The following is a 16,041-nucleotide window of genomic DNA, read 5'->3' as shown; positions in this document are numbered from 1 at the left end:
CTGGAGCACTTCCCACATGAGGGAATACTACCTAGATGCTAGGGTACTCACCATATGCTGGAGCATTCCCTCTGTGCTGGAGTGTTGCTCTGGCTTGTGGTGAGACAGTGATGAGCAAGACTAACAGAAAGAATCTTTCCTGTTCCAACTTCCTTCATGGGTAGACTACAATGTGTAGGTATTAGCCAGATAACCCCTTTCCTTCCCAACTTGCTTTTTGGTCATGGTGTTTCATTGCAGCTGTAGAAATCCTAAGTCAGGTACTATCATCTCTGAAATTCCCTTTTTATTTAAAGGATTAGCTGGCAGCATTGAGGCTTCTTCCTCCTTGAACAGTTGAACCACTTGAGGAGGCGATGCAGCTGCAGAGAGTGATGCAGGAATCCCTCCTGCCCCATCTTAGTCTTCTGAAACTATCTCACTTTTCTACATTCACCAGAGCTTCTCCTTGTGAAGCAGAGCTTCAAGAACTGATGGAACAAATTGACATCATGGTGAGCAACAAGAAGTTGGACTGGGAAAGAAAGATGCGGGCTTTAGAGACACGGTTAGACCTTCGGGATCAAGAGTTGGCCAACGCACAGACTTGCTTGGACCAGAAAGGACAGGAGGTACTGAGCACGCATGTCGCCAAAGTGTTCACGCGCCAAACTCACTTGTCACTTACAATTCTGTCAGCACATTTGGTGTTAAATGTATGCCATCGAATAGATGCCGAGACTAAATCAGGTATTTACTGATGGAGACACTCACTACATCAGTGCTGCCAGTAAATGTGAACAGACATTTACGGTACGTGTGAAGTAAGAGTGTTTAGAAACAAAGGTAAACTTTGGCCCCTCTAGGAGCTCTGTCATGGAGACCAAAGCTGTCTTGTTCTGCAGAGGTCAGGACGTTTACTGCTTCTGATCTGCGAGAAAATCATTTGTGAACAAACATATCAAGAGTTAATTGTCAAAGGAGAGTGCATTTGGTGAAAGTGTATGTGTGCATGTGCATGTGTGTTCTCATGTGTTCGTGGGTGGGTGTGGGTGTGTGCGTGTGTGGGTGTGTTCTCCTATGTGCGTGGGAAAGCTCTCCAGCTTTGAATCACACATCATCACAGAAGTTTTCATCAGTCACTCTCTGCCTCTGTGGACTTCTGAATGGCACTTGGTGTTAGCAAAGCTGAGGGCGCTGGTGTTTCACAGGTGGGTGCAGCTCTGGTTTCCGTTGGCAGGTCCATTGGTCCTGGCGTAGGCAAGGACCTGCCGTGACACAAATATGTAAGTAGGTGTCTCATCTGCATTTAAACAGAATCATTTAAATCCTTAACAAGTGCTCTTAAACATTTTTATTTTCTCATTAATATGTTAGTTCTGGTAGGAAATGGAGCCTAACCCAAAGACGATCTTTTGGTTACATTAGCAGGAGCTTTACATGAGTAGCAGCCTCCCAAAACAGATCATACAGAGTAAATTCCAAATCTTAATTTAAATTGCAACGGTGCCGAGGATCTGCTGATCAACACACTTCCATGCTGTCCTAATGCATGCCGGCGGACCGGCTAGAGACGTTTGGTGTCTGCGAACTCAGTGATTAGCAGCTATTTTAAGAACTGCAGGACAAATGTTTACTCCTGGCTCAGTGCAGCAGCTTAACTTGGATTGCACTTCTCCTTTGCACATTTTCTGATTATTTTAAGGTAAAATTCAGAAAAGGCTAATTTAAAGTTTGTTCTTAATGCAGGTGGGGTTACTTCGACAGAAGCTGGATAGTCTAGAAAAATGTAATTTAGTGATGACTCAGAACTATGAAGGACAGCTACAGACCCTAAAAGCTCAGGTAAGAGAACCTGTTGAGTGCACTGTTACATGCTTTGATACCTTTTGACCGATAAGAATGTTAACATGTTCTAAAAATTGTTTTGTATATAAGCAAATGTTCTTGTTACTTAATTGCATGTTTGTCTCTGGCTTTCATTATCTTCTGCGTCCTGATTTGTCTCTCTGACTAGGCTGTCACCTCGGATACCATCTGCACTGCCTTCACTGTGACAGGATGCTAGACAAATAACTTTCTGTCTCTCTAGGGGCAATTTTTTAATGGTTATTAGTTATGAGAACAACAAAAATCAAGATTCTCTCCTGTGGTTATTTCTGGGGATAGGGTTTCTTCCACAGCAGCCTAAAATATGGGTGCTTACTACCATGAAGCAAGCCGCTGAAAGAACCAAGTTGGGCTTGCTACTGATGGGCTGTTCATAAATGGCAGTGCCTCTGCATATGCCGTGAGAGGGGTACCAATTTCTTTGTTGCCCATCACTGCAGCTCCCCACTAGGCTTGCCTCAAAGTCTTGTCTCCTTCCATAGATGTCTCATAGGGCCGGTGTCAGCATCACAGGCCCAGCAGCTGCTGAGGTCCTTAACCTAGTAGAGGAGTCAGTAGGGAATGTGGTGTGATTGTGAACTCCAACCACCAATGTTTCTTGGAAAGCAAAGATTTCATATGTAATGACCTAATCAAGGGAGCCTGAAGTATTCAATGTTCCTACTTAAGTGCCTTTTCTAGAAAGGGAATTCAGCTATTAAAAATGGAATAAGAACATTTGAAGCCATTACTTAACTGTTATTACAAAATATTTCAGACTAGCTAAGTCTACATTTTGCCTGCAATTCAGGTGTGTGCCACTAGAAGGCAGCTTGTACTATGAAGCTGCCTACAGTTTTCTGAGCTGAGACCAGAAGCATCTAAAACTTGATGCAATCAGTCTTAGTTTCTTTTTCCTCCTACAAAAATAGCAACATAAATCTGAATTCACTCTCACAGTCCAGTGTGGGTATGTCTGATACTTCTGGAGAGCTAGACCAGCTGTGTGTTTCTCTATCCTCCTAAGCACAGTTGAAAGCCCTGGACATTGTAAGACAGCCTGTGAACTTGGTAGAAAGTAGGGAAAAGAGGCTGGTTGCTTAAGGGCCTTGAGATCCAACACAGTGAGTGCATCAGTGAGCTCACTGGGATTTGTTAGCATCATCACACAGCTCAGACACAGTAATGGGTGCAGACAGACAAACCGTGGCAGAGCCCAGAGGAAATCCTGTCATCTATAGCAGAAAGACCAAGAAAGTAGCAAAACTACCAACACAGAAACTCTCAAAAATAGCCAAATACCACAGAAAAAATAACTATGGCCCTGGCCCAGCAACAAACACTGAGTAGGAAACCTAGATTTCTACCCTCTTCCAGATAGAACCCCCCACCCCAGGCTGCCTGCCTGAGTGGTGTCAAGAAGACCAAATGTGGAGCCTGGATTTCTACAACTGCCTTGTGGTAGGTCATAAGACACTCCACCCCCTGCTCCTGAGGGTAGTGTCAGAGGAATCCTCTTAAAGCAGCAGCAAGGTGAAGATTCACCTCATCTCCCCCGATACAGCATCACTAAAGTCTGTGTGCAGAAATTGGTACCCATGCCCTCCAGGCAAGTGCAGCAGCATCCTCAGAATCCCTTCCTCTCAGCTGCAACAAGGAGTGTTTGCCCTGGTACCTGGACTTCCACTGCCGCCCAGCAGTAGCCATCTTCCCTGCTCCAGCATAGTCAGGAGACAGCCTTGAGACACCGTGTCCCCAAATTTCCAGGTTCCTACAGAGAATCACTCACAATAACAAAACCAGATTTCAGTGTAATGGAGAATACGGGATCAGCAGATCCAATGACACCATTAGAATAATCTGAGTAGGAAGCAGTGGCCACGAAGATGATTCAATGAACACTTGCAAACATGCTTGAAATTGATCAAAATTATAACATTCTAGCCAGGTGATGGTGGTGCATGCCTTTAATCCCAGCACTCTGGAGGCAGAGGCAGTCAGATCTCTGTGAGTTCAAAGCCAGCCTGGTCTACCGAGCGAGTTCTAGGACAGACAATGCTGCACAAAGAAACACTGTCTCAACACACACACACACACACACATCATTCTAGCAAAGAAGTTAAAATATTGAAAATAATTATAAACTTTGTAGCTGAAAACTAGAATACTCAAACTGAAAGATTCAGTGGAGGGTCTCAGAAGCAGAATGGAGAATACAAGAAGAAAGGAACACTAAAGGGACACAGACCTGGGGACATGGGGCTTCACAACAAACCATTTAAATCCCTGTCATTAAAATCCCAGGAGGAAAGAAAAAGAGGATAAGGGTGGACAAAGTGCCCCAAAATCTGACCAGAGTGTCACCAAGCTGAGTGGACCTCAAACAGGATAAACCCAGAGAAATCAAAGAAACAGTGAGCAACCTCAGAAGCCTTTGAAGGAGACAAGTCTTGAGGAGAAAAGCAGTTTGGGTAGCAGTGGCTTCCTGGGGAGGGGCAGAAGGGTCACAAGAGAGCAGAACTGTCCGGGATTTCCATCCCAAAGAAAATATCCTTCAGGAGTGATGGGGAAACCAAGGCACAGTCAGAGGGGAAAACTCGAGCCTCTGCTAGCAGTTACCTTAACACAATGGCTACCGAAGTTCTTTACAGGCACCAGGAAGACATATGGTGTAAAATCCTGGGTCCCTGGCCACAGGCTTTCCTTCTGTTCTCGAGTTTTACTAATTGTTTGATTTAAAATCTTTAAATGTCTAATGTAGTTTCCAGTGTACAAAACAAAAATATGTAATATTTTTGTTTATAAATGATTCAAGGTGAAAAGAAAATAAGGATTCCACATTTGAACTAGAGAAACATCAGATACCTGCAAACCACAACAAGCTGTGTGTATTTAACCTGATGCTTGGAGGAATGGCTGAGAAAGATGTAAAAAGACACACTCAAAACATCTATAACTCACAGTGCAGCCTTAAAAATACCCCTGTGAGCCATGGGGAGATAAGAAAGTAAAACCAAACTACAAGCTAGAGGAAGCCGGAAAACAAAACACAAGAAGCCAAGCTTAAGTCGAGAATATCCATAATTATATTAAACAAAATGGCCTAGCCACACAAATTAAAGAGTGCCAGATTTGTAAAAACAGGGCCAGCTCAACGAGCTGTTCAGGGAATTCCCTTCAAATGTGATTACACAGGGAGGCTGACAAGACAAGACAAAACTACAGCAAGCAATGTTTAAGAAATGAAAGCAGGTGTGCTGCCATGATTCAGCAGAGGAGATTAGCCCTTCAACAAACACACAGAGACTGCTCAGGAACACGCTCGGAGACGCAGGTGACATGGACCCTGAGTCTGTCAGCAATGGCTTAACGACCTCTGTAGCTAGTTCAACACAAAGATAGTCAGCGGGTACAATGAACAGACTCTCTGAAATCTCCTCAGATGCTACGATATGATGCTATGGATGTACATGAAAGTATGCGCCGGCTGTTACACCAACTGAGTTGTTGAGATTAAAGTTGTCAACACAAGATGGCATTAAGTAAAAGTAAGGAAAATTTGTGGGTTTTTTTTTTTTTTTAGACTGTTAGCTTTGCTGCCTACGTACGCTTAACACAAAACTGAACAAAACATTTATCAAGTGAGTCATCGGCTCACTGCACAGTTAATGAAGGCCCAGATTCATATGCACAGAAGTAGAATCATGTTTGGTCTCAGCAACTGAGTTTTAATAGTAGGTTCCATCCTCACTAATTGGAACATTTAAGATTTACTGCACTTTCTAATCATGGCTTACATTTTCAAAGAGCTGCGCGACAAAGAAATGGTATGAAGGCCAGCTGTAACTGGTACTATTTCGTATCATTTGCAGTTTTCCAAGCTAACCAATAACTTTGAGAAACTGAGACTACACCAGATGAAGCAAAGCCAAGTTCACCGAAAGGAAGCCCCCAGCAAAGAAGAAATACCCTTTGAGCTGAGCAGTTTGAACCAGAAGTTAGAGGTGAGCACACATCGCCAGTCCTTATGTTCTGAAGGTGACTTGCGGAGACGTGGGCTCTGTTTCCAGGCACATGGCATTCGGTATGGTCTCTGAGTGCTCCTTCCTCTTCAGGAACTTAGTGAATTAAAAGATGACTATGATTTATAACACACACACACACACACACACACACACACACACACACACACACACACTAGGAGAGCTAAGAAGAAGTAAAGTACAAAGATTCCTCAGCTGTTGAGTGAAATTGAAGGGCACCCTGGGGTCAGTTAAATCTAATACCTACTAAATCTTTTAATGTCCATTTAACTATTAGTGTACTAAATCTCAGTGATCCTCAAACCTGTCTTCAGAACAGGGTCTGAAGGCCCAGGGATTTCTGTTTTGTTGTTTTCTCTTCTGTAAAGGCCTAATTCCAGTCCTTTTAAATTGTGCCACGTTGCTGAGAACTTCTACAGTCCATCTCTGAAAAGGTTCCATATGCTGCCAGGACCTTTATTCCCACCCTTTTAACATTACAGCTTTAGAAAACACGAACCAGCTCTTTCTTCCTGTGCTCTTGAGAACCCTTGTGGAAAATCCTGAAGGGATGGTGTCTCCGTGAGCCCCTGACATCTGGCTTGCTGGGCTCCAGTGCAGCTTGGGGGTCACTTTCTCCTTAACCCATGTGTTTCCCTATTTAGTTTCTTTCATTTTCCTCAGGTCCTAAGCCGAGCGACCCATCCCCAGCCAACAGTCTCATTTTCTCCTACTCATGAGCTCAGGACCATCCTGCATCTCCCAGGGACCAAGGTCAGAGACAGTTTAGGAATCTTTGCCTCTCTTGTCCTTGCTATTTTCCAGCTGGATCTGTCCTTGACCTTCTTCCTGTCTCCTTGTCTTCAAACATCACCACCTTACTCTGCTCTTTTTTTTCTAACTCCTGCTCTGAAATCTATGTAAAAGCAGAGAGAATCGCAGTTTGAGATCACAGACACGGAACTAGCCAGTGTGGTGGAAGGCCTGGGGCTTACCTTCAAGGCCCCACAGATTCCCCACCTTGCTGGATAAGATAGAGTTCTTCAGATATAAAGCCACTGTCCCCCAGTGAACACTCAGGAAATCCTGACACCTGCTCCCAGCCTCTCAAAGGGTGTGACTGGCCTCTCAGAGGTGTCAAACACAGGTTCTGGAGAACTCACCAGAGTTCTTGACCTGAAGGTCAGAACACCCACTGCCCATCTGGTTGGTTCTTTGTGGGCTGCTGGAGGGGAACCACATGCATATACTTGTTTCTGACAACATCCTCATGAATATGTTTATACTTATGCAAGAGTTTTAAATCAGCTCAGTATAACTTGAATGATTATAAGCATCCAACATAGCTGGGTTTTTTTTTTTTTTCAGCCATCTGGAAATAGCATTCAGGAGGATGGCTGTTCTTGTTTTCAAGCATGTAGCATGTTCTCCATTAGGACAAACACATCAATGCTATAGTAATGTCGCTAGGGACAGTGTGTGTGCAGTGGGAGAGCATCATGGCTTATTACCCCGAGCATCCCTATGCTGCTCATCCATTCACTCTATGATATTTAGACCATGTTAACCTCGGATGTTCCATCTTTGATCAGTAAATTAGTCTGATGGGGCTGGGGGACAGTTCAGTCAATAAAGTGTTTGTCTCACAAACACAAGGACCCGAGTTCAAGTGCCAGACTCTCAAGTCTGGAAGCTGGGCATGGAGGTGCACACCTGTAACCCAACACTAAGGATCCTGAAACAGATCCCTGGGCACACTGGCCAGCCTGCCTAGCCTAATCACTAAGTTCCAGGCCAAATGAGACACACAGTCAAAAACCAAAGTGGACAGCTTCGAGGGATGACATCTGAGGCTGCCCTTTGACCTCCAAATGCATGAGTTCAGAAAGTCCCCTTAGAATATGTCAACAAAGAGTAAGAAATGAGACAGAACGTTAATGTGGGTAAAGATCACATGGTTTTGGTTATTCTCCACTTTTATGTAAGTATGAAAAAATTCCTAATAAAAAGTTAAGGTCATTTTGTGATTTGTAGTCTCACTGATACATTGACACTGTTACTCAGGGTTCAGAAGAAGGGCTCTTTTAAACAACAGCAACCAAAAACTAACACCCCAGGTATCACCAGAAATACTCATTTTCATGATCATGACCCACTCTCAACCTAAGTGGCTCAAAGAAGGCTTTGTAGTCTTAAGAACTCCCCTTGGAGGGCTGGGTGACTCTCCTAACCTTGAAAGCCATATCTCTGATTAACGAAGGAATCTAGACTGTATCAGTACCCACTGATATGTCGGTGACACTGTCTAGCTATCCTAGATTTCATCGATGCCTGTTTTAGCCCTTATGAGCTAAGGTTAATGGTACTGCCTCCCCATAAAGCATTCTGGGGGAATATTTAAGATGATTTGTGGATGTTAAGAAGGTGATGATAAGCATATTTATTATCTAAAAGATATTTTCTAAACTGAGCATATGGGTCATGCCTCTAATCCCAGCACTTTGGAGGTGAAGGCAGAAGGGTCTTGAGTTCAAGGCCAGCTTGGGATGAACAGTGAGACACTATCTGAAACATTAAAAAAAGGAAAACGTATTTACTGTTTAAGCCAATCTTATTCCAATTTTTGCTATTTTTCCCCAAAGAGTTCTTTTTAAATTAAAATAAATTACTTCCTAAAGTTAGCATACAAAATAATGGGTTTCCTCATGGCATCATCATAAATATTAAAATCAAATTCTTGAAATCTAAACTTGCATTGATTTTTAAATGTTTCTTATCCTCTATTTGTAACCTAATTTTTCAAATATGTAACTGCTACTGAAGACTCATTCTTAATTTTTACATCATTGAGTGGAAAAATCAGTCCATAAATGGACTGTCCCCATTATCCTAATAAATAGAGTTTGTCATAAGGTATGCATGTAGACAGCGAGGTGTGTGCCTGCATTTCCCCAGGCAAATGCCCTCCACTTGATTTCAGATTGCCTTTAGTTACTATAGTCTTCCTCACTCACAGACCTCCTTCACTGATTAAGACTTGTATATTTAAAAAAACACAGACACTTAAATTTTCCCAAATATTCTTCAAAATCATTTCTGTGCAAGGAATATGAAAGGCGCTGTTTTTCTCATTCTAAGCAAGATACATTTGGCATTCTCAGAATCAACGGGTTTCCTTTCAAGCATAGCCCAGCCAGTCCCGCAGCCATTTTCAAAATACTCCAGACAAACACGTCAATGTTCCAACTTGACATAGTAGGGAAAATGTTCCCATGGCTTTTATGTGACACTTTTATCATACTTGTGTACTGTAAATAGCTGGTTTATATGTGCATGCTGCTCCTTTACTATGTATTCCTTTAAAATTGGGGCAGGGGGTTAGTCATGAAATAGTTCCAAACAAGGTCCTGTAAACAGAGCTCAGAGCAGGCCATCTTCCAGGCTAGTTTTCTAAAGCCTGGATAGAAAGGCACACTGCAGTGGCCAGCCCATCCAGAAGTGAGACACAGGGAGGTCTTCTCTTGGCACCTCTGAAGCCATGTCCATTGCCCATAGTATTGCATTGTGCTCTACACTGCATTACTTGAATCAGCACTGTGCAGCTAAGCATGCAGTATCCAGCTAGTCCCACATTTTCTTCCCCAACTGACACATAGGAATGAAGGCCAAGATGTGTTCTCTGTTCCCCAATGAGCTGATGTTAGCCTTATCCTATACACAATGGCTTTGAAAGCCAGACACCAATAAAACCAACATTAGCTCAGACTGCTTTAGCAGAATGCAGAGGCTGGGGAGCTTACACAAAATGGCCAACAGGGCGAGATTCTGATGGGGGCCTCCTCCTCTTGGTTCAGCAGCTGTCTATTGGTTGTACAGCAGGAAATGGGAGGAATGGGGGGACACGATTCTTACCTTTGTTGAGGATAGGTGTGTGCATTCATGAGAATGTGTGTATGTGTGGAAGCTGGAAATAATTATCAAGTATCTTCCTCATTTCTTTCTACTTTGCTTTTCTGGGATAGGATCTCTCACTGAGACCCTATTTAGCTAGAATGACTAGGCCATGATCCTTCTGCCTCTGCCTCCCCAGCACAGAGATTATAGATGGGTACCGATATACCATCCAGAATTTTTATACAGGTGGGTGGGGATTGAACTCAGGTCCTTATACTTGCACAGTGAATGTCTTTACCAGCTGAACATCTCCCAGATTCCTGTCTTTCTCTCTTCCTTCCTCTTTTCTTCTTCTTCTTCTTCTTCCTCTTCTTCTTCTTCTTCTTCTTCCTCTTCTTCTTCTTCTTCTTCTTCTTCTTCTTCTTCTTCTTCTTCTTCTTCTTCTTCTTCTTCTTCTTCTTCTTCTTCTTCTTCTTCCTCTTTCCTTCTCTCCTTCCGCCTTCTCCTCCTCCTCCTCCTTTTTCTGTGTGTGTGTGTGTGTATGAGAGAGAGAGAGAGAGAGAGGGAGGGAGATTTTTTTGAGACAGAGTTTCTCTCTGTATCCTTGGCTGTCCTGGAACTCACTCTCTAAACCAGGCTGACCTCAAACTAAGAGATCTGCCTGCCTCTATGCCGGGATTAAAGGTGTGTACCACCGTGCCCAGCCTGACCCCTGTACTTCTTAATCTTATATTGCAGGAACAGTAATCCAGCTTACACTGGCTCTGGGATCATAACTCAATAGCCCCCCAGAGGCCCAACTTTCAATTTCATTACAGTGAGCATTTGGTTTCAACACATGTGGTTAAAAGAGGCACAAACACTGAGTTCATGGAACTTGATAAATAGGCATCTTTTTAAAGGATTGTTTTTAATTATGGGGGAGGTATATACATGTGAATGCTGATGCATGCTGAGGCCAGAGGTGGCAGATCCCCTGCAGCTGTGGAGTCCTCTGCAGAGCAGTACAGGCTCTTGATCACTGAGCATCTCTCCAGCTCCTAGTAATGAAAGAAAATGTCCAGTGACTAGGTGTAGGGAATGAAAAAAAGGGAGGAGCATTCAAGGAGTGGATAGGAGGTGCCAGCTGATGCCAAAGGCTGTTTGACTCCCCTTGTTAGCACTCACCCTTTGACATATGAGAGATCAATGCTTTCAGTATGTTTCATATTTCTATGAATGTTAAAAATTGTACAATTTCCTAAAAAAAATGGAATACACAAGTTAAGCACACCTCTTCTGAAAACTTAAAATCCCCAAATGTGCCGGGCGGTGGAGCCTGCCTTTAATCCCAGCACTCGGGAGGCAGAGTCAGGCCGATCTTTGTGAGTTCGAGGCCAGCCTGGGCTACAAAGCGAGTTCCAGGAAAGGCTCAAAGCTACATAGAGAAACCCTGTCTCGAAAAAAATAAATCCCCAAATGCTCCAGGAACTCAGGCTTTTTGAGCGCTGACACAGTGCCACAAGTCATATGGGTGGCCACAGCATGGGTATATTAAACACAGCATGTAACATCCCCTTTTGGCAGAGTACACACAGGGTGTGTGGAACACATGAATGTGTGTTTAGACTTAGATGTCATCAGCAAGGCATCTCAGTATGAATATGCAAATAATCCCAAATCTGAAATGCAACTCTCTGGTGCAAGTGGTTCAGATACAGAACACAGAGCCATAGTAATCAATCAATGTGTAATTCCATCTTTTTCCTGTTTGCTTTCCTAATAGGTAAAGAACAGACCTTTTCTTCTCCCAATGAAGACACACAAAGGGAAGAAGCTCTGTGCACTGTACTTTTAGTGAATAATAATTTCCGATTTCTTTCTCTCCTCCTTCTCTATTCCAAAAGGAGTTTAGAGCAAAGTCAAGGGAATGGGACAAAAAAGAGATCCTCTACCAGACCCACCTGGTGTCTTTGGATGCTCAACAAAAATTACTATCTGAAAAATGTAATCAGTTTCAGGTAAACTATTATTATTGTCTGAATTGGAAACTATAAGTAGAGGTTAACTACTGCCATCCTTGCATTCAGTATGGCATATTGGCGTTGTACCCCATGCTTTGGCATCATACTCCACGCTTCGGCATCACACCCCATGCTCAGTGCATCCTGCATGGCGTAACTTGCTTTTCTTTTGAGATGTAGAGGTTGTACACATTAGGAATGACTAAAACTAGTTATGTCTTGGCAACTGTTTTTTCTTCAGTCTGTTTCTGGTTTTTATTTCTTTACAACAGAGATATTTTTCAACTATTATATAATTGAATTAATTTTTTTCTCTTTTTATAGCTTCTAGATATTCTTTGTTGATTAATAAGATCTCTCCTCCTCCAGATCCCTTCCCTGCTCCAAAGCAAATACATTTTCTCTTCATATCATCTGAAATTAAGATTATAAACAAGCATAGCACTGTACTGTACAAACCAAGCTTAATACTAAAAGATATCTTTACTAATTCTTTTACTTCTTTGACTGCTTGGAAGCTTAAGTATGATATTATTCACTTAATTTACCTGATTATCATATTTTTCAGAAACAGGCACAGAATTACCAAACACAGCTAAACGGTAAGCAATGCCCAGAGGACAGCAGCCCTGAGATCCCTCGCCTGGTGTGTGAATCAGATCCTGGCTGTGAAGCCAGCCAAAGAGATGAGTTCATTATTGAAAAGTTAAAGTCAGCCGTGAGTGAAATAGCACTGAGCAGGAACAAGTTACAGGATGAAAACCAGAAGCTTCTGCAAGAACTAAAGATGTACCAAAGGCAGTGCCAGGTGAGGGTCTGCGCCAGAGGTGGTTCCAGGTGAGGGTCTGCGCCAGAGGTGGTTCCAGGTGAGGGTCTGCGCCAGAGGTGGTTCCAGGTGAGGGTCTGCGCCTGAGGTGGTTCCAGGTGAGGGTCTGCGCCAGAGGTGGTTCCAGGTGAGGGTCTGCGCCAGAGGTGGTTCCAGGTGAGGGCCTGTGCTTTCAGCTTCATTTCCAGCTGTTGTTGATAAGCTGCACAGATGCTGGCCTGACAGGGATACGGACAGTCACATGACAGCTTTCTGTTGCACTGTCAGCTGAAGTCAGCGCTCCCCTCTATAATTCTCACCTGAGTAAATTCAGTAATCTCATGGGTGTGTTAGTGTCTGGCATCTTGTAATAGTGCAGTGACAGTGTGTATTATTACCAGTGCATCGGAACAGCAGTCGCAAACCTTGGTGCCTAAAAGCCGTACCCCAGTAGCTCCACACCACCTCCCTCCAGTCTTGTTTGCAGGTTTAGACTTTAGTGAGAGGCATGGAGCTACTCTTTGATTTATGGCTGGGAGCTCCACATTAGCCTGCTTTCTACCATTTTGCAAAGCACTCTCGGTAAACATTGAAGACTAAAGGTTCCTTGAGGCTCATGGTCACTTCAGGCCTGTGGTGGGGTAGAACATCATGGTAGGAGAGCAGGGTAAACTAAAACCTCATGGCCCACAGCAAAGGGGAAGGGGAACAAGCTGGGGTGTCCACTGGCCCCTGTCTCCCAAAGGCCCAACCACCTGGCCCATAGAAACTCTTTGCAGAGTAAGCCTTTGGGTCCGTCAGTGTCTGATCATCACACTTGGTCGTAAGCCTCTGTGGAACAGTCTTGTGGAACTGAAGTTCTCAGTGACACCATCAGATTGACAGGTTGATAGGTATGTACCCAGATTTGTCTTCCTTAAGCCAACTATTTTTAGTTTGTAATTTTTGCAAGTACTTTGTACTTTAATTAGCAGGGAGGTTCGGTGACAGCACCCTTCAAAACCAGCTCCTGCTGTCCCACACTCATTTCCTACCTGTGCGAATTCACACTTGAGACATCCTTACCAGCCGTCCGCTGCGTCTAGTCCTCCTTTCTCACATCCAGATGTTGTTTCTACCATTTTCTTCATTCGGTCCACCCATCTCTGAGCTCCTCTCGTCTGTTCCCATCCTAAGGCTCACTGCCTGGGCAGACCCCTGTTCTCTGAGATAGTCTGCCCATAGCTTCTGCTCTTCACCTCTCAGGATCATTTCCTCGTCCCAGGCCAGCCCCTCCTTCCCCACCCTGCAGTATGACCTGCAGGACTATCCTGAAACCTCTGCATCAACATCTGCTCTCCCCCTGTGTCCTCTTCCCCTGTGTTTGTGAGGGGACAGACCACAAGGCTCCCACATTCTCTCCTCCAGTGGTATTTCTAAGAGATCTGCATCTTGAACTCCAACTTTGTCTGGAGAAAGATGTTATTCTAACATAAACTTTGAGTACAGATGTAAACAAACACAGCAGATTGAACTGAAAATACTGGATCCTGAAGAATCAGGCATCTTCCAGACGTAGGGGATAGGTGTGGTGGTATCTTCCCTGGTTCCATCATAGTCTAAGATTAATCCTTCTCTTCCTGGAAGTTTGCCAGGATCTCCTAGTATCAAGCTTGCTAGTTACCCACCTGTCTGTGAGAGCTGTCTTCACAGCTGCTGGGTCCAGCAGGATTCTCTCCTCTGGGATGGGACATTGGTCCTACCTTCTGTTTAAAGACAACGTGAGCATACATTTCACTGCTGTCTTCACAGGTGGAGCCTGTGCCAGGATCATACTCAGTGAATAAGCAGAGTACTTTTCTAGGTCCTTCTAAAATATTCTGCCCTGGGCTTCAATTCACACTGCATGGACTGAAGACCTTTGTGTTTTGTCTCTCCTTGGGGTCTTTTTGCCTCTGGTCTCTGCAAGTCTGTTCCCTGTAGTGTTTGCTGAGTAGGTGGGGACAGATGTGAGAATTCACAGAGCTTTGCTAGCCAGACTGTCTGGCTGAAGAGTGAGCTCCTGGTTCAGCAAAAGACGGTCTCTCCCATTCACAATAAAATAAAACAAGGTGGAGAGCAATAGGAGATACCCAGGGTCCACCTCTGTCCTTCTCACAAACACACACACACACACACACACACACAAAATTACATGTATTAAAAAGAAAAGCTAAGATTGTGGAACATCAAGAGAAAAAATATCTATTGTCCTAAAAAAAATTGTTTTTGAAAATTGAAAAGTAACTTGACTCAAAGTTTCACAATTTCTCTTTGGAAAAAGCACCAAGAACTCTGTTGTGGTTTTTGTTGTTGTTGTTGTTGTTTTGGGGTTTTTTGTTTTTCTTTTCTTTGTTTTTCTTTCTCCTCCTCCCTGTGTTTCATTTCCAGGTGTCACTTATGGCCTGTCCTTGTGCCTTCTGGTAAATGCTGAGAATCCATTGTTTAAGCTTCTCAGCTAATTTGAAGGTTTAAAACCGTTGCTCCTCTCAGAGTTAAACAATTTCCTAATGAAACAGATGAGCTTTGGGTTTGTTCTACAAAATTTGCATTTTACCACATAAGGATAAGTAGAGGTAAATAATACAGCAACCATAATATGCATTTGCAAAAAAAAAAGTGTCCTCTCTCTTCAGTCACCTGACAGTGCTCCACATCCCAGGCGTAAATGTAAAAAGACGAGAATTCCTGTTTAAATTGCTGTCATGTAACATGTGGCGGCACCTTTTGACATCAGCTGTGTCGGCGTCTTCTCAAGGCACATCATCTGTCTCTCCACAGCCTTGAAATGTGTCAGCACTCATAGCCCACGGCTCATGTTTATTTACTATCCTACACACCCCTCAGGTTTTTAAATGTGCGGCATTCAGCACTAGAGATTCATGACAAAATGGATGGTTCTGCACTTTTCAAACATGTATGCTAGGAAAGTTAACCTCTCATGTGCTTGCTTTTCAAATATGTATGCTAGGAAAGTTAACGTCTCATGTGCTTGCTAATACAGCGCTAAAAACTAGAGCAACACCATCCAAGGAAAGTATGCCCCAACCACAGGTCTAATTTTAATTCTGGAGTGTTTGTTACTGGTTTTTGTTTCATTTCATTTGTTTTATTTTATTTTATTATTTTATTTTATTTTATTTTATTTTATTATTTTATTTTATTTTATTTTATTTTATTTTATTTTGACACAGGGTCTCATGTAGCCCAAACTGCCCTCAAATTCCCTATATAGCCGTAGGTGACCTTGAACTTTTCATCCTCTACTTCCTGAACTGGGAGTTTGGTTGCACACCATTGTGTTATGTTTTTGCAGCAATAAGGACAGCACCCAGGCCTTCATGCACACTAGATGAAGCGCTGTTGCAACTGAGCTCCATCCTCAACCTTGGTTTAAAATCTTCTTGTAGACACATTAGAGAACTAGACAGAAATGGGTAAATTTACTGTA

The 16,041-nt window shown here is 43.3% G+C and overlaps 1 protein-coding gene across 5 annotated transcripts in view; it reads left to right on the top strand.

The window, feature by feature from the left end:
• The first annotated feature begins 446 nt into the window (after positions 1 to 446).
• Deup1 (deuterosome assembly protein 1) overlaps positions 447 to 16,041 on the top strand; it is a 50,326-nt gene continuing 34,731 nt past the window's right edge. For 4 of the 5 annotated variants that reach the window (XM_036193699.1, XM_036193698.1, XM_036193696.1 and 1 more), the window contains exons 1-5: positions 447 to 611; positions 1,729 to 1,824; positions 5,721 to 5,852; positions 11,651 to 11,764; positions 12,336 to 12,575. In XM_036193699.1, coding sequence (XP_036049592.1) covers positions 474 to 611; positions 1,729 to 1,824; positions 5,721 to 5,852; positions 11,651 to 11,764; positions 12,336 to 12,575 — 720 coding nt within the window. In that variant the 5' untranslated portion in view covers positions 447 to 473. The remainder of the gene's footprint in view (positions 612 to 1,728; positions 1,825 to 5,720; positions 5,853 to 11,650; positions 11,765 to 12,335; positions 12,576 to 16,041) is intronic. The other variant, XM_036193697.1, reaches the window with a different exon arrangement.

Source organism: Onychomys torridus, chromosome 7 (genome assembly GCF_903995425.1).
Source record: "Onychomys torridus chromosome 7, mOncTor1.1, whole genome shotgun sequence".
NCBI classification, from domain to species: Eukaryota; Metazoa; Chordata; class Mammalia; order Rodentia; family Cricetidae; genus Onychomys; species Onychomys torridus.
The sequence above is the reverse complement of the archived record's forward strand: the minus strand, read 5'-3'. Positions and strand labels throughout refer to the sequence as shown.